The sequence below is a fragment of the Triplophysa dalaica genome, chromosome 13 (assembly GCF_015846415.1).
Source record: "Triplophysa dalaica isolate WHDGS20190420 chromosome 13, ASM1584641v1, whole genome shotgun sequence".
Classification (NCBI taxonomy): domain Eukaryota; kingdom Metazoa; phylum Chordata; class Actinopteri; order Cypriniformes; family Nemacheilidae; genus Triplophysa; species Triplophysa dalaica.
In genome coordinates, this window is record NC_079554.1 from 9,864,959 (window position 1) to 9,890,518 (window position 25,560).

A 25,560-nucleotide genomic window follows, 5' to 3' on the forward strand; every position below is an offset into this window, starting at 1 on the left:
TGATCAACCCTATACTGAGTGATAATTTAAATTAGGTTTAATCTACGTAGTGTAATAGTATAATAATATAATACATACAAAATTGCACAACTCTGACACGTCTTTGAAAAGAAACGAAAACACGTATTTAATGAGTTTTTATAAAGTCCTGTTAGGGACTTTTAAGGGTGGTTTCCCAGACATTGATTATATTAAACCAGGACTAGGCCCAAATTAAATAAGGACATTTAAGCAGTTTTTTTACAAACATGTCGTACAAAAAACGTTACTTGTGTGCATTTTGAGAAAAATGGCACTGATGTATTTTTGGATATCCATCCATCCATCCATTTTCTACCGCTTATCCGAACTACCTAGGGTCACGGGGAGCCTGCGCCTATCTCAGGAGTCATCGGGCATCAAGGCAGGATACACCCTGGATGGAGTGCCAACCCATCGCAGGGCATATTTTTGGATATGTCTGTGCAAATTGTTTTCAGTATGGACAGCTCTAACATTTATTTTAGGACTAGTCTTAATCCCTGTCTGGGAAACTAAGTGCCTTAATTGATTCTTTTGCTTGTCAAGTCAATTGAAATGCAGTCGTGAAATAAATACAATTGAAATACTGTGCTATATCAATGGCAGGTGAGTTTTTTGCTGCTGTGAGCCCACAGCAATGTAGCCTCTGTTGCACTTTCTGTAGTTTTATTGAGGTTTATTGTAGTTTATGTGTGAGAAAAAAAAATGAGAGAGTGAGACACAAGTGACAATTGCCATGAAAATGGTGCTTGCCTTTATCCTCCATTTAATCCTGACTAATCTTTACTCCTCATCAGAAAGAGCAGCTGAAAGACGATGTGTATAGAATAAAGTGAAGTGCTGTTCCCTATGAGGAAGACGAGTGGAGACTCATTACATCGGCCCCCACACATGCAAAGCCCATGCCCCCCTCACATGAGGGATCAATTGGCAGGAAGTTCTCCCAAGGGATGCGAGCGACCCATATCCTGTTGGCGGATCGGAGATCCGTGATATGATAATCATAGTTCTGTTACTGAAGATAGATTGCATTCACCGCGACGACAGCACACTCACACTAATAAAGTCTTTACCAAGAAGTCAAGAATTAATAACTAATAAAAAATAGAGCGCAGACAAGGGAAGCAGGCACAGGGCACTTCTGCGGCTCAAGTCTATGGGGTCTTGTTGCGATACGGTGAAGATAACAACCAATTACAATGCTAGTGGTTGAAGTCAGGACAGTACATCGGTAGTTTAAGTGAGAAAAGCAAACCCCACTAGGATTAAGCAATACAAGACGCCTTAGGGCAGCAAGAGCATTCATTACACAAGCTACTGTATAAAAGGACGTGGCTGTTTTGTTCAGTGGTATATACAGTACAGTAAAAACTATGGAATATTTAGACTCTAGAAAGCCTTCTGTTTATAATCCAGCCCAAGGCAAACGTCAAGGCAATGGGATGTATTGAGACTTCTCAGTCCAATGCAAGCCTACTCACTAAATGCAAAATGTCTTGTTCAGCCAATTAATTCTTGTCGACTCTACTACAGATGTCTTGTTCAACAAATGATCAATTAGCAATACAATGAGTTTCCATTTGTCACTATTTATATACTTGGAAGAAGGAAAGGCAAAATGAATTATTTGAAACAGAAAGAAGCATATGTTTCAAATATAATCAACAAAAATTTATTAAGTTAAAAATATTATGTTTTCACTACAAAACAGCATCAGCAAAAAGAACAAAAGAACACTAAAAACAAAAGCACATCATTTATTCATGCAGCAGTGCATGCTTGCACACCCGAACAAATCATCAACATTCTTCAATATGAAACTGTATTACAGTCACTTTTGTTAGGCTGGTTGGGAACAACATATGGAAATATTGCTCTAATGTGTTTTTATGTAGATTCAAAGTTACTCAAAGATGCCTTTCCTTAGACTAAAACAGAAAAAAAAACGTAAAGCCGGTGTTCTGCGTATTCTAACAAGACCTACCAAAGGCCATGATTCAGATTCAAAACTTTAAGATTTGACAATAAAGGGAAGTAGATTATAAATGGCTCTGATTATTAAACCCTGGGTTCCACAGCCTCCGCTGTCAGACAATTTGTGACCTTTTCTTCATCTCCACAGCCTCTTGCTGTCTTTCTTTATCTCGCAATAATTCTCTATTCAATTACTGTCGGACACTTTTTGTGTGTCAGCATTTGACTCAGTTACTTCCACCTCGAAGAGAGATGTCCAGGGCATGTGCATTAGGAAATAGCCACCGCCAATCTCCGGCCGAAGGTCCTGCCTTAAGCAAGCGGCTTTGAAGACAGTTGTCGATTCAATTTCAAGCGCACGCTTCGTGAATTCCGACTGTGAAGGATCAGACAAGGTCGGGAGAAGTTTGACATTTCCTGAGGGCTGGTATGTCACCTTTAATAAACCACATTTGTTCACATTGACAGGCTTCGCCACAGTTTGTAAATATGCCTTTTGTGCTGATTAAATGTTGTAAATGCATCTATACAGCTGCTGAGTTAGACAAAAGCTCAGAGAAATAACCCCTGGACAAAGTCTCCTGGATCCTTTACTACCATACCAAGAGCTGTTTCTTTTTGAGCGTACACAACTGTAATAGATGGACATGAAACAGGTCTTCTTTATTTAGCTTAAAAGGATTTAAATGTTCTGTGGATAATGTGGTGTTTGGTTGGTGTTTATGTCAGTTCCAGTTTTTCATTTTAAGAGTACTCGGGACATTTTATAGAACCCCAATAAATCTCCTTCTGTGGTCAACAAACCATGCTAGTTTGAAATAACCTGAAGGTGAGGAAATGATAACAGAATGTTCCTTTTAGGTGAGCTATGCCTTTAAATACATGCTTTCAACACTTTCCACCTTATAAAAGATTTTTCAGCATCACTTCAAAAAAGTGCAAGATTAATTTCAACCCATCGGTGGGATCAAAAAGGGACAAATCCAGCAATGTATAAAACCAAGCAAATGGTAAACATTTTGCCCAACAAGGAGTTAAAATAACCCAGCCCGATCCAATTTTTGACCCCACACCAGCTTAAAAATAACCAAGCATTTTTTACTGTTATGTTCTCCATCCGTAGAAGACGCGGCACAGCAGAGCCAGAACAACTCAGCAAGACAATGGAGTTGGTGGAAGATCTCCATTGTGTAAGACAACCCATGTAAGCAGCTATCATCCACGATGAGAAATAGAAGATGATAGCATCCCACAACTGCCTGACAGACCACGGAACATGAGACAGGACTGACAACACGCGTCGACGACATACCACACCAGAGCAGTCTGTACTCTCTGAGATGGCTCATGTCTTTCAACGAGGACTGTCAGAGATGTTACCAGTCTTCTAGGTTGCAGAAAAGAAGATGATGGCGCGTAATGAACAATTCAATGAGCACATGCTCTCCACGCGGGACCCTTTCTGCCTGCTGCCATTAGGTGGAACAAAGCCATCTTCTCCTCTAAGCTCATCTGCATGTAACTCCTGGCTGTTACGCCAGTGAGAAGTAATGACACTGAACAGGCAAACTTCTTCTATTTTTGGACCCGTCACTATTACTGCATAATGTATTTTCTATCTCTGTTGTGCTGTTCTTGCACTGGCTTGTGGAAGTGTGAATGGATAACTACTAAAAGAGCTGAAGGAAAACATATTCTATTAAGATAAATCTTACATTTACACAGACTAGATCATTGTAAACACCTGTGATCGTAGAAAATTATTTTCTGTTGGCCAATGTGGAAACTAAGCATGTACTGAAGTATCGTTTTCAACAACGACAAAACAGCTCTCTGTCCTGAACACTGGTTAGCAAGCACTTTCATAACAAATATTTTGGCTTCTAACATCCATTTATTTCTCTTCGCAGTTCTCTGTTATTGTCATACACCCTATGATTGCATTTATATTTTGTATTCTGTTTTTTCATTCTGTGTTATTTTCAAATGTTAAATTTTAGCACCCATCCCACTCAACCACTTAGTTTCCTTCTTACTACTTTTTGTGGTTTGTTGCATTACATTTTCCTCTCCGCCTTGATTTGTTTGTCTTTTTAACTGTATCACAATTTCAGTATGTCAAACGCTTCCGTCTGTGTTTCTTTCTGTCTTTGAGACCGCATACTGTGCCTATACACCTCGCACTGTGACAAACGTTGCAAAAGAGCATGCTCAGGATGGCCGGGGGCAGCCATGCTTAGATGAGCCGAGGTACATTGCATAAGTCCCACACGCAAATGAACAGTTCTGACGAGGTAGAAAGAAAGAAATGTGTGTGTGAGAGAGAGAACAAAGGAACACAAGACTGAGAAAACATACAGCACAACAAAAAATGAACATTTTTGGATAACATAAAAAATATTGCCATATTTATCCGAACTCAGAATTGTCAACCGGCTTTACTGTGGAGGTGGGATAGCTGTCCTCAATGAAAGAGAAGGCGATCTTTTGAAGTAATTTCATTTCCCCAGCGAATCAGCATCCCTGCTGTCATTGATTAGACAAAAGTCAACCTGAGTCCTGACAACAACAAGCTTTTCTAAAACATTAAAAATCACCACATTTGATTCTCCACTTACATAAGAAAATTGGAGGAAATTACGCATTGCTCTTTGTTGTAACAAAAAATATTTATAAAAGCAAAAAGCAACGTAAAAGCTGACCTTATTCAGGCCCTCTTTAATAGAGATGGGAATACTCAAACAACTCCTGTCTCGCCAAACAAAGAAATAATGAAGAAGAACTACATGGAGAGGTTGGAGTTGTTAAAGGAGGACACATACACAAAAAACCTTATAACACCTTAATCATTCTGACAGCTGCACCTATGAAAAGCTTCATTATTTTTTAGGGGACATGCTGTGTGAGTATATTTTTTTTGCCGGAGGCAAGAGCAAGTATATAGAAACAATATTTTAACTCTTAACAGTTATACAGTATGCTTATTATGCATAGAGTATAGATAATTTTGCTCTGTTACATAATTCACAACAGCAGAGCTTTGATATCACACAAGCACAACTTAACGCCTAGGAGGTTTCTTGGGCTTCTACTTAAAGGAACTGGCTCTGAAAGTCAAATTTGATCAAATCATCATCTTTCCATGACCCATGTCTGTATCTACCATTTTCACATACAATATTTAGGAAATAAAGACTCCCCCACCAGTTACATGAAATCTGCATGGATATCTTACTACACAGAGCTTGTCTTTCTTTCTGCAAGATCGTCACTCCTTCTCAAAAGTCTTCAATGTCAACATCATCCATTTGTTATGGAGCACAAACAAAATTAAAATATCTCTAGACATTCTGCAATGGCTTCTTATAGCTTTAAGAATCAGACAGGATAAACAAACATTCTTAAATATATGTCACCCTGACCTGACGACTGCGTTCATTAATCGTTTTTTAATTTGTATCCTCACTGTAAATCGCTTTAAGACACTTCAAATAAAGAAAAATAAAATCTTCATTGCAACAGATTACATGTTAAATGTAAATTACAAGAAAATAAATGAATGTATGTGTACATTTAAATGCACAAATCAATAAGACATATTTCAATACTAATGGGATTTAATGGGGTAGAGGGGGGTCTAAAAATAACATGAGGTCTGCTGCACAACTTAATTTGCACTTACTGCATCAATTATACATTAAATGTTAAATGATCCCACAGTGACTCAGGGAGCTCACAATATAAATCTTGTTAATCCAGAGACTCTGAATTAGATTTGCAACAAATTTTGTGTTGAGGGTTGAGAATCCTAAGGATCAGCATCCCTTTCCGTTCCAAAAATACAAATGTGTTGGAGTGAGAGAGCTGGCAAATGCCATGGTTTAGTTTTATGAGCCACAGTACAGTAAGAGGGAAATGTATTAACACACACTTTATCAAATAGAACTTTCTAGTGGCAATGCATACAAAACCATTCCAACTGCTTGAAGTGAGAGAGATACAAAGTCAGAAAGAAAAATAATATTAATGTTTTTTTTCAGTGTAATCGTGTGTGACCTCTGCTGGTGAGGTCTATTTTTACAAACGCGCATCAACGACGCGCACATTCAAACGGGATATATGTTTAAAGTGACACAAAATCACTTTGAAACTGCAAACAGACAAAACCACATAAGAACAAAAATCCACCACAAATGAGTTAATAAAACAGTATCTGCTGCTATATTCAAACGAATTCATCACTAAACATTAACATGTAAATGACGCTCTCTGACTGTTTCATTGAGACATTATCCGGCAGCACGCGCTCATTTTCTAAAGTGTCCGAAATAATCATAAAAACCATAATTCTTTTCTTGAATGCTTAATAATAATAGTCACTAATTAAAATGTCAAGACTAATGTTAAACATAACTGATAAGATCAAATAAAAATGGACGTTTAATATTGTGTAACAATCCTGGTTACGCACTTTTGACAAGACTCCGTTTGACGCAATTAAATATTTCCCTTAGGAGCGCATCATCACGAGTGTAAGTACAAAGGGTATGAAGATCTGACTTTACACGTTCAGCCGACTCTAAATATTAAAACTATGAATTAATAATTGACCTTTCCTTTCTATAAACAAACTCGCGCGCAAAGCAAAACCATGGTTCACTTTTAAGTATCAGTACAATTCCTACTGATGCTAAACTGTGTTACTCCAAAACCAACTCATTAGTATTTCTACTCAGATCAAAGAGCATAAAAGCTCCATCTTCTTGAAAGATTTTAAACAGTATCAAACAAATGTTAGTTCATTTATAACATACTTCCTCCCTTCGCTTTGCTTTGTAGTGTACTGCAATTTGAAGAAATAATCTTACCACTTGAGCGACGAACGATATTTTCCAAAAAAGTGTTTTGTGGTGCCACCAGTCCTCTTTTTCCTCCGTGCATTCTGCGATCGGGCAGCGACGGTCAGGCTCGCGCACTTGCTGGAAGCTGGTCGTTAAAGTGATACAGGCGGGATGGGTATCTATCGGTGGGATGAAGAAGATCATGGTAACGATGCGCCGTGCCTGACTGGTATGGGTCCTTTGTACCAAGGAGCACTCGCAGCTCTGCAGGCTCCGTGCGCCCCTGGATGAACGCGCCTGCGCACTTGCGTACTGTAAAAATAAAAAACTGACTGGCATAGGAATCTCGCGCTCGATGCCCGGTGCCATGGAGATACTGACATGCAACAGATGTTGCGTATTGAGCGTGATGTAGAAACATAGAAACTGAGAGTTATAAGGCTCCTGTAAATAATGTCAGATTTTATGTGAAGAATGCGAACTTTTAGCTTCAGAATGTTATAAGGAAGGACGGTCACGAGTAATGTTAACTACAAGACTACTTGCTCCATGTCTAAAGTAGCCTACGCTATTCTTCATAAACAATCTATAAACCTTTTTATATTGTAAGACAATAATTTGAGCTTTCCTGTAGCTGGTAAGAGCATTGCGTAGGTTGTGGGTTCGATCCCAGGGGATTGCAAATACCTATGTAAAATGTATAGGATAAAGCAATGTAAGTCGCTTTGGATAAAAGCGTCTGCCAAATGTCTAAATGTAAATATGACATTAATTAACTAGTCGTAGGCTTTGTGGTTGTATAATAAGTTAACAATGAGCAGATTTCCTAGAATGATGATGCATAAAAGAAAGAAAGAAAGAAAGAAAGAACTAAAGAAAGAAAGCACATATGTGGAGTTTGGCGAAACACCTGGAATCCTTCTCTCCACGCCATATTTTAGGAAATGCAGAGAGTTGGGATAAAGCCTCCTCCCTCCTGCGCTCGAAGTTTGCCTGTCTGAGTGGGCTGCGGACAGAGCCCCTATTGTTCCCAACCCACTCCTGCCTAATATGGAATCTCAAGGAAACCAATGATTTCCTGACACTGACGATGCGTTACCGCGCAGGGGCGAATGTAAAAAGCTGTTTGGAGTATCGGGGGAATAAAACGTGGCCAGATACGCGGTTCCGTCGTTGGACTAGAGAAACAACGGCATGCAAGTCGTAGGAGTTATCGCAAGTTCGAATACAACTGCTGTCAATGGCGTCGGATTGTTTGGGGAGCGAGAGCTAACGCGCGGGTCACCTTACTGGACGGATTTGATCGGGCACTGATCGACTCACGAGTCACGTCAAGTCGAGTGTTTCACGTACGGTTACGGTTTACAGTATCGGGATATGTTCTGATTTTGTGAGTGGTTTGGGGAATTTAGTATAAAGACTTCAGGACAACTATCATGCCTACTCTCGGCTCGAAAAGTAGGCAGAATGCTGTGGAAATGGTTGAGGATGGAAGCGAGCGGTGTGATCCTCTCGATATCGCGGCCATAAAGATGTTGAAATGTGTCGTGGTCGGCGACGGAGCGGTCGGGAAAACCTGTTTGCTGATGAGTTACGCAAACGATGCATTTCCGGAGGAATATGTGCCGACTGTATTCGATCACTATGTGGGTAAGATGCTCAAAACCTGTTTTTATGAAGTGTTCCAAATGTCTAATCCTCAAGTACGACCCCCACTTCAGTCGAGTAAGGGGACGGTCCCAAGAATAGCTGTGTGAAAGAGGAGATGTATCCGACTGCCAGAGCGAGGACTGAGGGCCGATAGAGCAGTCAACGCAAAGATTATTAGATAAGGTTAAAGCAGAAGACACGAGGGCTCAGAAAGTATTGCGCGTCTGTGAGTAAAGAGCCGCGCATCAGTAAGAGCTCGCGCAACCTGTTGATCAGAAGAAATGTGAGTGTTTGAACGCTCTATTTGTGTCTGAACACAAGGCATAGAAGCTTTGGTCATCTGCTGGGGAAACCCCTCTGCCATAAGCATGAATACGTTGAGTATATTATGAGGGTAATTGAGCCCCAACATCCTCTGTGAGTGATTATATCTCTGTTCCAACATCATGACTTTTACAAAGAACCTTCTTCAAACAACTTGAGTGGAAGAATGACAAGTAAGGAGTTGCTGGTCCAGACTGTTCTGTTTTGTTATGGTGTGCCCTGTTAAAATACAATAGATATAGAAAATATAGAAATATATATAGAAATTCATCATTGCCCCACTGGGGGAATACCCTCAAATGTCCTCTTAAAGTAATAGTTCACCATTCTGTCATTATTTACTGACCCTCAGATTGTTCCAAACCTATATACATGTCTTTGTTCTGCTAAACAAAAAAGAAGATAAATACTATAGGAGATCTGCCCGGTTACTGACATTCTACCAAATAGTGTACATTCCTTTGTGTTAAGCAGAACAAATAAACACATACATGTTTGGAACAATCTCAGGGTGAGTAAATGAAGACAGATTTTTGTGCATTAATTTCTTTGTTCTGATGAACACAGAGAAAGATATTTGGAATAATGGTTATAACCAAACAGATCTCATGGTAGTCAATGGGTGTGACTACTATAGTAGGGAAAAACAACGATAGTCAAGGTGCCCTAGAACCGTGTGCTGTCCTACATTCTTCAAAGTGTCTTCATTTGTCTTCAACATACCAAATAAATGATAAAGTAATATTTCCTACTATGGGAGTCAATGGGTTCTGTTTGGTTATAAGCATTATTCCAAATATATTCCTGTGTGTTCATCAAAACAACGAAACATTTGGAGCAACTCGAAGAATTTTCATTCTTGGGTGAAGAATCACTTTAAATGTACCGGGTTGTAAAGGTGCCTCAAAACCTTTTCCACACGAGTAAGTTCCTCAGAAGACTGTTTTATCTAAACCCTCAATGTCAGTTTCAAAATCAAGAATTAACAGAACATTCATATTCATTTTAAGGTTAATCTATTTTTAGTCATGTAATGTATTATTTAGAAAAATGCTTTATTAATGCACTGCATGTTTTAAACCTCACTAAAAAAACATTATGTCTATTTCATATGTGCTATTCTTATAATAGAAAAACAGAAGGTACTAGAGGGTTGTAGCTGTAATTTCATATTTAGGATTTACAGAAAAATCTCTTTAAGGCAGTATTGATAGATGTTAGAATGTTCTTGTTTGCTTGATGCTGAATAGTGTGAGGTGGCAAAGACAAAACTAAAAAATATTGCATTTTGTCTGGAAGTGATTGATTATACGCGTCCCTCCGATTTTTATTATAAGCGGAAGTTCTAAATGGGTGTTGACAAAGCACTGTCTAAGACACGTTTCTTTCTAATGGTCCATATAATCACTAAAGGCGTGTATATCGGGGCTGTGCCAAAAAGGACACTTTTCCTTTTTGGTAAATTTTTAATAGTATCCTGTGTTGTAATTTTCTCCAGCTGGCCAGTGAAGGCTCAGGACTCCACTGACTGATCTCTTTAAAGCCAAATAATGAGTTAAACCTCAAGTGGTAAACTCTTGGGAGCTGAATGAGATGGAAAGATTTACAGGAAGTATGAAAACACCAATTAAATGTGCGATTTTCTTATTACTTGTGTCTCAAAAATTATGCGCTTCAACTATGTGGACATGAAACAGTGGAGAGACCATAAATTTACTTTTATTTGTTTAATTGTGTACTGGCTGGCAAGCAGTTATGAATTCCAATTGAAAACCACTTAAGCACTTTTTGGAGTTGAAAGGTGTAATTTACAGCACATTCAAGGAAGCATTTACACAATCCAGTAAATCCCTTTAAAGGAGTTCACCTTCAAAATAAAAATGCTGTCATCATTTACTCACCCTCTTGTCATTTCAAAAGTGTATAACTTTCTTTCTTCTGCAGAACACAAAAGAAGATGAAATGATGACAGATATGACAGAAATGATGACAGAATTTTCATTTCGAAGGTGAACTACTCCTTTAAAGTGGCCTGACCTGAATTAAATTATAGACTGTTATTTATTCATACAGAGAGATTTTCTGGGATCAGCACTCTACACATCATTGGGTATTTATGCAAAGTCCCACAGAAGTTCTTGCAGAGCGTAATAGAGATGTAGAGTGCGAGAGAATAGAGGCAATATTGTTCCTCTACATACAACGGGACGCCGGACCAATCAATTGCCTGCATTCACATTAGGGCTCAATTGCTGTTTTCACATGGATGTGGTGTTGACACGGCATCATAAAAAAGTAGTGAATTGTCACACAGTGGCTTCATGGCCAGACTAAAGAGCACAGAGCTCCCATTGTAGGCCACTCAAAGCTTTACTGTGCGGTTATGCTAGAATTGTTTCTAGAAACTGTCATTTATTCCATTCATTGTTCAGCAGCTATAGAAAAAGTGAAATAGAAAATATAAAAAATCATCTCAAAATTCAGTGAGGAAATCTTTTTTTATGGATATTTTCAAAATGCATTAAATGGCGAGCTGCTTATTTGAATTGCTGGTTGTAAATTTGATTATACGCAATAATGTAATGAATTAGGAAATGGGGAATTTTCTTGTATTCAGGCAACATTGTTTGACATTTCAGGGAGTGAACTGATACTCATTATCTCTGCAATCCACCAGAGCTGGTGCTCTGCCCGAGGGACTGTGATTTCCGTCCATTAATCCCTTGGGATCTGAATTCCCTTGTCCAAAACAAAACGGATGACATTCCCACTCCATAACACGGTGCCTGCTAATGTGTTACGAGATGACTCATCGTCTGTTGACGTTCCCAGTATACCACTAACAAAATCAGCTAATCTGCCAATGATACTGCCGTGAACTGTACATGGAGTAACATACTTTTGGCGTACTTATTTAAATGGCCAAAACAGATGGAAGGCTTTCTTTGATAAATCACTCCTTTGGACTTCCAAACTGACTTATAGGGTTTGGAAAGCGTAAGCTTTTATACGCAAATCATAACTAATATTCTAGAAATCTGAAGTTGCTGCTTTTGTTGGTAGCTCATATCACGCTTGCGGTTCAAATCAAGCATAATGTTTACCGTATTTATGCAATTTTATGCTTTTCTTTCCAAATTTTCTGCCCCGCCCTATATCACTCCATTCAGCACCGCTGGTGCCGCACGGGTACGGATCACTAATTTAACACCTATTGTTTTCTCATTATGCTTCAGTCATTTGAGACTCTTTAGAATAGAGGCAGAGTGTGTTAAATAGATATCAACATAGTTCCAGTTTAGTTAAAATTCTGATCTCGGGGGTTTTACATCTTTAGAGAACCACAACAAAAAGGATTAAGATATTGTCTGATGAAGCAATTCAAAATATATTTGTATGAATTACAGGCATTAATTACAAGAAGTTTAACCAAACATGAATATGATTTCATTTAGTTACCTTCATGTAAGTTAAAACTTGTGTGACTTTCTTTTCTTTTTCAAAAGATATTCTGAAGAACGATGGTAACCGAACAACATTAGCCCACATTGACTTCCATCATATGGACACAAAATCACTGAGACATTTCTCAAAATATCTTATTTTGTGTTCCCAGAAGAAAAACTAATATTCAGGTTTTAAATAACATGAGGGTGAATAAATGATGACATAATTTCTGTTTTTGGATGCCATTCATATTATACACATTGATTATTTGACTGTATAGACTTACCGCATTTCACCACTAAAAAAAGAAAACGCTCAGTTTCACTATAAGTGCTGTGTAAGGGCCCACGCTCACACTCTTGGCTTCGGAAATCACAAAATTAATCACATTAATGAAATTTTTTGATAGACAACGCAAAATGTTCATTCGTATTTCCTGCACTTAGACACTCTGGCAGGAACAGTGCTGCAGCAACAGGAATCAAATGAAGAAAAATCCCAGTGGCTTCATCTGCCCTGTGACCCAAGAGTGTCTCTTATAGAAACACAAGTGACAGAAGGTTTTGAAATCTAACTTTGCTCTAGAAATGGTCAATTCTAAAAATAAAACAATGCACACATCACCACACTGCAAGCACAAGTCACTGGAAGTATTAATCATTTTTTCTAGGTACAAATCTTACATCTGTTTGGATCAGAACAGGGAAAAACCCAACCGGTGGGTTAAATTAATTTACCCAGGTGAAAAGAGCACTAAGTTGACTTTATTTAAGTATACTTCCATAATGTTCTTAATTCTCCATCGTCACACATTCAATTTGTACTTAAATATATATTTTTTTTACTTCTATAAATAAACAAAATTAGTTTTTTAAAAAAAAGAGCAAATTTATGGGTAGAAAATGTACATATTTAACCCAACCATGGGTTGAAAGAAACCAGAATATTGGGCAAAACCCAGCACTATTCACCCTATTGATTACTTGGCTGCAATATGATGTATGATATATGATGACCATGATGTATAGAAAAGGTTTGTATGCTTTGAGCGTCCTTTGAGCTCGCCTTTATGTGTATGGTAGTGATTTGGGGTTGTGATGATTTGTGTTAACCTTATTCCCTTTTCCAGTTGAGTAATCCTGCCTGTTTATTTAAATGCAAATGATTCTACAGATGTGTAAGAGCAAAGCCAAATTTATTGCTGAAAGAGAATGTCACAGGTATTTATTTATTGGATACTCTCCAACTTTCAGAATGAGTGGCATTTACGGGCGAGCACAGTAATTAAGAAACCACAGCAAATGGTTGATACTGGGGTCTTAATGCATTGGTGCCGGAGTGGGAAATGTCTGAATTTAAATAGAAAAGACTCTGTTGAAATTACCATGTGAAAATGTACACAATTGTTTACCTCTCATGGGGCGATTTCAGTAAGGTGGCTGTTGCGGTCTCCTCAAATGTCCCTGGCCATCTGTGAACGAGAAAAGATGTTTAAAGAATACTGTGAAGAGGCCTGTAGGGGCACGCAGGGGGGTTCTCTGACACCCCAAATCACGTTTCACAACATCGGACCGGGCTCGAGGTTAGACTGTAAACATTCCGTTCTCTCCAGGCCACAGAATGGGGGCTGGGGTTTGGAGAAAGCTCTCGGGGAGAGGCAGCTGATCAGAAACAACAGCTGAGAGTCTAACTCAGAGTCTCAGCGAACCTTCTCCATCTCCACCCACGTGCACGTTCTCTCTCCCTTGCACAGATGTCATCTGTTTCTCAATCTTTTACCTCACGCTGACTCGGTCTCATAAGAGTTCACCTCGCTTATAGGCTTAGTGAGAGTCGGAGCCTGCACTGCACCGTGAGATCAAACGCTGGGTGTATATTCCTTATTTAGCCAGGCCCCTCGAGGCGAAGACTATTGTGCTTGTAAATGGACCTGCCAGGAACAGCTGATATCCAGCGACAGACTCATGGCCACAATTTCGGTTTCGTCCTCAGGCTCCACAGGGGAACAACTTCTCAGAACATCTAATCACAATAATGTCCGGACATCTTCTCACAGCTGAAATGCCTCGTCGTATCTTCTAGAAAAACGTGACCCTGGAGGCGCTCGCACACCCTTCATTGTTGACCCCACCACATGCTCCTTTAAGAGGCTAAATATAGCCTTGAGATTAGTTTTAGATACGACTGAATATTTCATTTGATTTTCAAAAGTGCCCCTTAGCCTCTAAGGGCACATAGTCCCTTCTTAATTGTACACATCATTTATGAAACAAGTGCTTTGCATGGTCAAGTGAAACCAAAAAGCGGTGCATAAAGACCGCTGTAGGGGTCTGCTGTGTCTTTAAAGGGTTCTATCTGGTGCTTATCACGCCACTGGCTTACCTGAACTGTTAAATTGATGTATATCAAACCGTGTCTCAAGAATGCATTCCTCGTTCAGGGGACAGAAAATGCGACTCTTTCCAAATTAAATTCCTTTTAAAGATCTTACAAACACAGAGTTTTTGTTTCATTACATGACGCATAACAGAATACATAGAATCAATGTTGTCGTCCATCAGAGAACTGCTGTTTATGTGACAGTGTTGTCTAACAGTCTACAGCGATTGGGTTCACCCTACACTGACTTATCTGACAGGAAAAGTACAGTAGTGGCCAAAAGTGGTGTCTGCCCAAAGATAGTCGACCTCTTTACCATTATTTGAATATATAATTAAAAATGTAATTTGTGCGTGCGTGAGGTTGAATTGTGCCTGGAATTTAAGAGAGGAAAAAAACAACTTTTGCATAAAGGAGAATGGCTTTTTTAATTAAAAAAACAAGCTGATCCATAAAAAATTATAACTTAAACTGACTGTTCAATGTGCTTTGTTCACTGTGAACCTTTTTTATTATTAAAATATAACATATAGGCCTGGTTTGACAGGCAGGGATTGGTCTTAGTTAAAGTCGGGTTTTTAAGTATCTTTTATTAACATAGCTAAGAAAAACATTACTGGTCTGAAAATTAGGACAAAACATTGGAACTGACACAGTTCAAACTGACAAACTGATTGTATTTTAAAACGTTGGGATGGTTCACCTAAAAGAATTAAAATTAAAGCAAATATTTTTTTACAGCGCTAACTTTTATTTGAATGCCTTACTTAAACATTGAGTGTCATTAAAACTTTAATATTGTGCACATTTCCCCTCCAGACATCACTTTCGGTATCCTTGTCAATTTGGGTTTTTCTATAGGTGGAATTATATTTTTAGGATCAGTGGTTACTTGTCTGTTTTGTCATTAATTGTGAGTTTTTAATTCGAATGATCTAAATTTTGATTATTTTACTACTTGTGTTTCCTTGTGGTATGCAGGATTATTGTCTCCTCTCTGCTATCTTCTTGTATAGTCACATCTCCAGTAGTGAAGCCATTTATGGTTATATCTATAGCTTTGGTTTGCGGTGGGGGGGGGGTCTCTGGTTTATCCAGGTCTGTCTTCAGTGCGTTTGTGATAAGAACTGAATGAAGCTGGTGGGTTACCATGTATTGAATGAAATCCTGGGATTTACCTGAGGCATTGAATGGGAACATCAGTATTCCAGAAAATCATAGAGCCCCTAGGGTTTCTTTAAAGGAACTGGAGGCATGAACAATCTTATAGGGGCTATTTTAGTTCAGTTAGGAATATTTTTATTCCAACCATGTTTTTTTTACAATATTATAATTGAACTTCCAAATATTATTTTAACAGTATTTTGAACATGACAGAAATGTAAAATGCACACTTGAACCTGAACAATGCAGGTGTAGGACATGGCAAAAGCCATTAAACAAATTAGCTTTTTTTTCTTGTGCTGTAGTCTCTTCTGAAGACCCCATGGGAAAGAAACTCGAAAAACAAATTCCTTCAAAGTGACCCTTTTGTTTGATCATATGGTGGTTTTAATAAATACATTACTGAGTTGTTTTATATAAAATAATACATTTAAGATTTCTAATTATAGTATTGAGTTTTCTTATATAAAATACTACATTTAGTTTGTTAAAGGTTTCATGTGTTCTTCTGAAATAATATGGGCTATGGGCCTCATGTATGAGTTTGAACACTTGAACACCTCCAGACACACCAAATATCTTATCACACTAAGACAGGAACTGTACGTACACCACACACACTTTTGTAGAGAAGTTTAATGAGCAATGAGCTCATTTTTAATAAAAACCAGGTTAAATCATGTATCGTCCGAAATCCCCCGAAAAGTGTCAAGATAAAGAGGCACCTGCTTTTGAGAGGCGCTCGCTATGATTAAATCCTAATATGGTAGGCCTGAAAAAAAACGGCGGCGAACGCAGAGGGACAGGCTGAAAAAAGGTGATGTAGAAGGTGATGTCAGGTAAAAGATGATTTGTTTAAACTGTGATAACGACTTGGGAACAATGTATAAAAGATGGTGTCAGATGTGTATTCGTTGGGCATGTTCAGATGAACTCTGTTTGTCCCTCTGTGACTTGTTCGAACAAATTAAAGATTGATACACTTGAAACTTGGCTTCTTGTATAACTCAGTGAAATTCATGTTCAGTCCAAATGTTACTTAGCAGAATTTTCCATCGTTGTGTCTTGTTTGATGAAAAAAGACCGGCCTGTTTGGGTTTTTTCTTTCGGTTGTATCAACACAGCCTTTCTCTCGCCCTCACCACCACGCACAACGAAACGTTACACACACGCAATCTTTTCCAAAACCCAACACCCCTTGCCGTTGACAGCTGTGCTGGTCCATATCAACCTTTGTTCCCAACCAACCAAACAGCGAATTCTGGAAGCACATCAGAGAGCTGTGTTACAACACTGAGCACATAAACTTTTTAAACTTGAAAATGTGTTATTTAATGTAACAACCTGTCTTCTTTTTTTCAGTAAATGTAATAGTATCTGGGAAGCAGCACTTGCTGGGATTGTACGATACTGCTGGACAGGTAAGATAATATTTCATAGCTCCGTATAGCATAATAACATAACATAATATTAGTGTATGGTAAACTTCATAATGAGAACAAAACCTCAGCGTTTGACTATTTTGGTTTGACTAAATTGAATGGTGTTATTTAACACTTGGTTAAACAAGTGCCTGAATATTTAACTTTAACAATATAACTGATCTCAAGCACTACCTGTAACAATAGTCTCAAGATGAGTGTAAACTCAGTTCGAATGGCAGTGCAGTGAACTCAAGTTTAATAGTCCAATTTACAACATGTTGTGAATAATGTTGTTAATTAAACTGCCAGCTGTATAATCACATCAATGCTTGGTTTGTTATGTCGCTTCTGCGTCACTGTAATGATTTTGGTTTTTGGCTCATGGCAGTAGATCTTCAAAGAGAAACTCACAAGACTAGTCAGCTTTAGCCTGAAGATCTGAATCTGAAAATCAAAGACCAGTAAAGATACGTCCACATTTACTCTTCTCATGTGTCTTCAGACATTATCTGTCCCATATTGAGGGACCATAGATTCATTTTAGAATGGATATTGCAACAAATTGTACCGGTCAAAAGTTTACACTTATGCACGATGTGTTTATATTTTCCCCACATTTTATAATTAAAATAAACTCATCAAAATTATGAAATAAAAAGGGAACTATGGGAATTATGTTTAATTAAAAATCAAGAAATGTATACCTGTTATATTTTATCATCTCCAGTGCAGAAATGTTTTCTAGTCATTTTATCCAGCATGCTTTTTTAACTATATTAAAGGAGTAAAATTCATTATTAAGTCAAAGTCATCCGATTTCCCAAACATTTTTTATTTAATAATCATGTCAAAAGAACATGTATGTTTGCAAAATTATATTTTTGTCTAAGTAACTAATTTCATTTACATTTACATGTATGCGTTGTTAACGCAATGCTCTTACCACTGAGCTACAGGAAAACTCAAATTTCAGACATTTAATCATAAGCCTTCAGATCAAACGTTTTTTTTTAAATAATGAGAAACATTTTAGTCAGGTGTCCCAAAACTTTTGACTGGTAATATCAAAAACATATACAGTATGAGGAACATTATTTTTGAGGAGATTTTCAAGAAAAACGTTTTGAGAAAATAACCTGCACAAATTGATGATGAATAAAACATCAGCGTACCTCTAAAATTGAACTTCTAAATGATCACAAATTAAAAAAATTAGGCATCTTTTTGAGTATTTTTGTGTATAGGTAGTGAATTCATTTTAAACCAATTTTTTATTTCCATGATGATCATTGCAGTCATTTTAAAGTATTGGGGTGCTTTTGTCTATCCCTAGGTGATGTGGCACTAACTTAAAAATCATTTTATAAAACTGCCAGTTCTGGTCCTTGATTCTGATTGGCTGAGCGGAGTTCTAAGCCGTTATAAAATACCCTGATATATAACGACTGACCGCACCACATAGCCTAAATATCTTTTTATTTACTTTATTTAATGACACCTTGCTAAGCATATGGAGTAACTGTTTTATAAAAGCCATAACCCCCGCAAAGCCGTGGGTTACAGTGCATTTTATAACAGCTAAGGGGTTCTAACAACGCCCCTTAGCTGTTATAAAATGCACTGTAACCCACGGCTTCTTGGGACTTATTGCTTTATTATTACCTGTCTGTCATCTTTGACAGTTTGACCAAGGTCATGACATACATGAAAGTTTCTAGCAATGCATACATTTAAATAAATAAAGACAAAAATAAATAAATAATAAGTGGTTATACCAAAACATCCATAAGCAGTCTTGCATTAAGTGATTTTAACAAAGGGATAGTTAAAAATTCGGTCATCGTTGTTTAGCTACCAACATTCTTCCAAATATTTTCTGCAGAAGAAAGTCATACAGGTTTGAAATTACAAGAGGAAGAGGAACTATAAGGGTGAACTATAAGGTACAGATTAGTGTACTGTACGTTCATACTGTATATAAGTATACATATTTACAGTAGGCCCACCCACAGTGCACGGTTCCACTTAAGGATCACTTCTCTGCTAATGCAAAACAAACACTTCGTTTCAACAACAATTTCTGCCTTAAGTAGCAATAAACTAAGCAAAAGTTAATGTTAGCATACTGTTCAGTTTCATAACTGATTCTTTAGAGATCAATTGGAAAGCACAGTTTGAGTTTCAATATGTGTTGCTCTCATATCTCTCAGACTGATGCGCTTGCACAGTGTCGAGTAAATTAAACTTTTTTAATTTAGCACATCTGCCACAGTAAGCAGTACACCAATGCTGAGGAGCATCTTTGTGAGGTCTGGACCTGCTCTTCTATTGATCACTGGCTGTGGGATCAATGGCACTCCAGAAGAACTGACTTTTACAGGATGCTGGCATTGGTGCAGAGCTGTCATTCAACACAGAGACATTAAAGGCCTAATTTAAAATATATGTCTTCGTTTTTATTTTAGAGAACAGAGTCATGCGTATTGATAGTGGTCTTTGTCAATTCTACTAGAACGTTATGTATTTAGTGAAGTAGGATTCTTCAGGATCTGCATTTTACTTTGTGCTTTGACTTAAGCTACCTGAAAAGTCAATGTAATTTGAATAAAACCCAACTTTCTGATATCTGTACTGCAACTGATGTCTCCATTCAATTGATAATTCTTTCTTTATTTTAACATTAATTATAACCATTCAACGAGTGAGTGTGTGTGCCCTGCGATGGGTTGGCACTCCATCCAGGGTGTATCCTGCCTTGATGCCCGATGACTCCTGAGATAGGCGCAGGCTCCCCGTGACCCGAGGTAGTTCGGATAAGCGGTAGAAAATGGAATGGAATGGAATAACCATTCAACACTTAAGGACAGTGTAACTGAGAGCTCTCATGTCTTAAGAGGTAGAAAATACACAGAAATTGAATACAATTCTCAAAACATGTAAAAAATCCAACTTGGAAAATGTTCTCCCTACAAAGATAAATAAGTAACTTGAACTATAGCATTTTTAGTTAAAGGAGTCAAATGATTGTTTTGGATATACTGAACAAAATTAGACTAAACATGTTTCTAAGAAATATTATTTTGTTGACTGAACTCAGTATCTCAAATTTTTGGCCAAAATGCGGCAGAAAGTTTGTCCATTTTACAAAAATAGTGTATTCTGAACAAGAAATATTAAAAGAGTTTGAAAGTTCACAAGATGCATTGCAGCATGTTCAATTCTGTGTTTCTTATTTGTTTTTCATTTAAAGATCAGTGTTTTAGTTCTTGCTGGCTTAATTTATGATTTAATATCATTGTCACTGTTTGTCATCTGTTGAGTTCAGAGTTTCTTTAATGAATGATGGTTTTTGATTGTGACCGTGGTTGAGATTTGTAAACCATTTCAAATTTGCTAATTTCATGTCTTGTAGCGCTCCATGAAACCTTTTTCTCACAAAATGAAAATTTAAAACTCAAATTAATATTTCAGGCCCCTTCATTTATTAAGAAAGTAGCAGTATAATTAGTAAACCGCTTTGTATTGGGGTCCTGATCTTCTTGTATGACTTTATTTTATGACAATAACAACCTGACTGTACATTATTATGTAATCCAAATGATATTTCGTCTATTTAAACTGTAAGAAAAATGAACTCAATGGAACGAATAGCAGCCATTCTTTCTTATGTTACAGGAGGATTACAACCAGCTGCGGCCCCTCTCCTACCCCAACACTGACGTCTTTCTCATCTGCTTCTCCGTCGTGAATCCGGCTTCCTATCACAATGTGCAGGAGGAATGGGTACCCGAGCTCAAATCCTGCATGCCTCATGTGCCTTACATCCTCATCGGAACACAGGTGCAAGAGATATAGGTTCTAAATATGAAAGGTTGTAGTTAATACAGTAAAGGGCTTCCTATAAACAAATCATTTAATCAGAAAATTGACATCAATTGTCAAAAAATAGAATAACCATTTACATTTCTACTTTTTTATTCAGATTGACTTGCGTGATGACCCAAAGACACTGGCCCGCCTGCTTCATATGAAGGAGAAGCCTTTGAGCTATGAGCAGGGCCTCAAGCTGTCAAGAGAGGTGATGTAATGTTGATTTTGAAATTGCTTTTCTCGACAGATACCGATTATTGGCCGATATATCGGTGCTTTTCCAATTTTGACCTTAAAAATTCTTACAATTGTGTATTCATTTACTACCACCATTGTGAGTTTAACACTTGCTGAGTTTAACACTTAACCCCAGGTTGCTCCTGGGTCTGTGGTTCAAATTCATGAACAAGCACCTATTTGTGCAGAAAAGATCTTAACAAAAGATTCATAACATGTGCGGCGCACACAATTGATCTTCTTACTAATACGAACGAATCCAGTTTATTGTAAATGTGGATTCATTTGTAAATCCTGATTAGCATAAACCCTCAATTTAAAAAGTTTGGAAAAGATTCAAACGTATTGCAATGTCACGATTTCTGCATTTTAACATTAACAAAGATTTACACACAAACACGTGTAATTACAGTACTTTGCGTTGAATTGGAAATAATCTAAATGTCAAATTAATTATAAAATGATCAAGAGATAAATGGTAAATCTGCTTTGGGTAACCTAAGGATTAACCAAAGATAATAGATATTAAGATGCCCCACTTCCATTACAATATGGCCACTGTAGGGAACAATGTCCCACCTTCCAGTAAAACGGCCAATCGTCAATCGATAATGACTGACGATTTTCTGGAACTGGGCTCTTGTGAGGCACTTGCCAGTCTGTGCACATGCAATTTACCTGAAGTGACCTCGAGAAAGATGATTTTTAGAAACATTATTTTTCCCCCTTTGAAGCAGACAGGACTGTTGACATGCTATGATGTAACTAGCTGCCCGGAGGCATTGCGAACATGTACGCCTTGTGGCAATACTGCCTTAAAAGGACTTTGGGATTAACATAATTTCTTTTTATATTACAAACATTGTTTGTTATAACCCACAGATTGGAGCCCAGTGCTATCTCGAGTGTTCAGCGCTGACTCAGAAAGGACTTAAGACAGTGTTTGATGAGGCCATCTTGACTATCTTCAGCCCCAAGAAAAAGAAAAGATGTTGTGCACACTGCAGGAACTGCTGCGCTATCGTGTGAGGATAGACATCTCCGACTGTGAACACCCACGCCTCCTTCTGAGCTTCATCTACACCACAGACCCCAGCCTCCGAACCACCTCCAGCCTGGTGCACATCCTTCCTTTCTCCATCAGCTCGTCCCTCAAGACAGTGAGCGGTCGTACCCTCAGTACGTGTGTCTAATAGGGAGCTACTCTGACAATTGTTGAAGTGCCTTAATCCACGTACCATACGCACACTCCTCCTCAATTGCCATGCAGGGACCTGTTCACAAACCAAAGAATTTTACTAGTAATTGACGTGCGGCACCATCTTCATTCTCAAATCAAAAAATAGCCAGATTCTTCTCCGGGCCATTGTTTTTTTTTAACACAGTACATTATACGGTTTCTCAAGGCTTATGAAAAAATAAAAATCCATTCCTCCGTAAAGGCGGGTTCTCTCAGTCACCTCAGATCAATACTATGCTCTTTCTGCAGTCGATGCTTCAGCAGTTTGAGCCAGTTAATAAGGGAAATTCCCTGGAGGCTTGCCAGTTCATCAATAGAAAGAGAGAGAGAGAGAGAGAGAGAGAGATGTTAAAGAGACCAGACAGTAAGAGAGAGAGAGAGAAAGAGAGACAAGTGTGTCTTTAACACAATTCATTAGTCTTCTGGGTCAAAATTAACATCAGCACGTAATAATTCAGATAGACAACAACATAACTACACATTCAAAAACAAAACTATGTATACTGTGCCATATGAATCGTTATATTTCAAAGGCATTTTTTTGATAATGAAAACTTGACAAGTTTTCTGTCACATGTATTTTTATGAAACCAGTTTTAGTGGGACATGAAGGGCTGATCCAATAAATAATAACTATGATATCGACGGTGTCCTTCCAAAACCTCGGATGTCCACATTCATTTTTCAGTTAATGGAAAAAACAACCTACTTTTTAAATGATTAAATACAGTTTTGACAAGCAAACATGTTATTGGTTAGATATTTGCGAAACGCAGTGCCAAACAGAAAGGTTGACTAATAATAAAGATTGGAGATACACGTATCTGTAGGACAGCAGCGATTTGTTACTTGCTAGTTGGTTTCAGGAAAGGAGATGTCTACCTTTGCATTTGATTGGACACAAAAAATGCTATAAAGCATTAGAGATGCATTAGTGTACAGATGTCAAAGCTAACACAACATCCATTGTATGTGGTTTTAAGTGTCCTTAGTCACGTATTTGCAAGCAATTAGACCAGTTTCTCTGTTGATCACAGGTGTTAAAATAATCGATAACTGTGCCATACAACAGCGCTGTAATTTTAATATTTATCACAAGCATTTAAATTTTGATTAGAGGGGCTGCATTTCATCCTGATGTCTTCCGAAATGCATCTGCCTACACACATTTCAAAAAAATGTTGTCATTTACAACTTTCAAGAATGAGTCAGCCCCGCTGACCAAAAACAAGTGTGTTGTTCACTGTTTCAGCTGAAGCAGTCATGGGTTTACGATGCATCAGCCCTATACAGTGTGTATCTGTTCTGTTTTGCCTCTGGCCGAAGCAACACCCCCGTGTTTTCCCCTTTAAAGAGCAGCTCAGACACAAATGGCTTTGTTCTGCAGGGTTGAAGGCCTGCTGCGGTCTCGAGTGTAGAATCCAGCAATGATCATCCACTCTTGTAAGTCGTTTTTGTACGTGTCTTTTCATGCATGTGGCCTAAATGTGTGGTCTTGTTTTCAAAATGTTCACTGGTTCCCTACTGTATTTTGGTATACAGTGCGTTGAACGGTATGGACGTTATAGGAACCCTTAGGGGATGTTTCCACCTAGGCATTTACACCTGCGGGCGACGTGTTTTTTCAATTGTTTTCATTGGAAACGCTGTGCTCATTGCTGGTGCTATGCTTTTTTTCAACGATCAGCGTGGGCATTTGACCGGGCGCCCATAGTAGAAAATGCTCAACTTTGGGCAGAACGCTGCGCCCCCAGCGGCCGTCTTTAGCCGGGCTCCTGCCGTCTTCAGCCGCGTAAATGCGCCTCGGTGGACACATCCCCTTACTGTTTTGTTTTGGACTTTGTGACTGAACCATGTAAAAAATATCTCACTGTACTTTCCCAGGTTGTTTTGAGCAGCCACATGTGAAAATCTAAGGACCTTTAAGGTAATAACAATCAGCCAAAGAACTTTGAACGAATTTTGCAGGTCTCCACATTATCACTTTTACCAATGTCCAATGAGATGGCGTCAGCCATGGACACCAGACCTGGTACCGATTTCTAATGATTGCTCTTCAGGTTAGTTCTTTAGTTAGACCTCAGGGACTTCATTTCGGAGCCCACAAGATGCTAGTGACCTTCCTCGGGATGAAGAATTACACCTGCTCTATAGAGGAACGATGAGCCTTCGTTCACTTGCCTTTGATGTAGCATAGAGTTTGTTTTCCTCACTCTGTTTTTTAAAGTGCACTTATGACACTGTGCCTTGCATTGTCCTTTGCAATTGTTTATATACGGTCTCCCAAAATAGATGATCAGTCTTTGGATACTGGTCGCCAGAACTTGAAGTGTATGTCATATTTTTTAGTATGCTTTTCTTTAGATTTCATGTATCCGTTTATATGCTACAAAAATGTGACAGCCTTTGCCAAAACTAAAAATGATTTGTAAATATATAAACATGTATGGAGTGAGTAAAGCTTGTGATCAAATTTAAATGTGGTTTCTTTGAATATTAATTTGTGTACAGGTGTAAAAACATACCAGATGCACTTGATGAATGTATTTTATATAGGATGCATTTCAGTTCTTATGGGGGTTGGTAGTGCAAAGCTAACCTGTTAGTTGCTTATTGTAAACTGTATCATCTGAAAGGTTGCGTCTATAGATGGGGAACATGCAAGATATGAGTGTACGCAGCCTACGCAAAATCCAATGCAAAATCAATACACTAAGATCATTTTAAAGTCTGAAAATAGTTTTTCAACTGTGCATACTGGCACAAGTCCTACAACTTTACACCCAATAACACATGTTAAACAGTTAAAGGACACAGCACAGAAATATTGTATCTTCTAATAATTTTTTATATGCCTAATAATAGCATCTATATTATCAATCACGCATGTTCTCATTTACTCATGGTGTTATTTGTTGTGATGAAATCTAATAAAATAACAATCCTTAGGCATAGATGTGAATTTTTTTTACAAATCATTACTTCACAA

General features: G+C 38.0%; 2 protein-coding genes across 2 annotated transcripts in view; one reads left to right on the forward strand and one right to left on the reverse strand.

The window, feature by feature from the left end:
* Window positions 1-6,936, reverse strand: part of kcnh5a (potassium voltage-gated channel, subfamily H (eag-related), member 5a) — an 85,759-nt gene extending 78,823 nt beyond the window's left edge. Inside the window, exon 1 of the mRNA XM_056764448.1 lies at window positions 6,864-6,936. Coding sequence (XP_056620426.1) covers window positions 6,864-6,936 — 73 coding nt within the window. The remainder of the gene's footprint in view (window positions 1-6,863) is intronic.
* A 921-nt stretch (window positions 6,937-7,857) lies between these two features.
* rhoj (ras homolog family member J) lies at window positions 7,858-25,521 on the forward strand. The gene is made up of 5 exons (XM_056764889.1): window positions 7,858-8,486; window positions 17,163-17,221; window positions 20,900-21,064; window positions 21,207-21,302; window positions 22,214-25,521. The coding sequence occupies exons 1-5, from the start codon at window positions 8,273-8,275 to the stop codon at window positions 22,358-22,360; spliced, it is 681 nt and encodes a 226-aa protein (XP_056620867.1). The 5' UTR covers window positions 7,858-8,272; the 3' UTR covers window positions 22,361-25,521.
* Window positions 25,522-25,560: the final 39 nt, after the last annotated feature.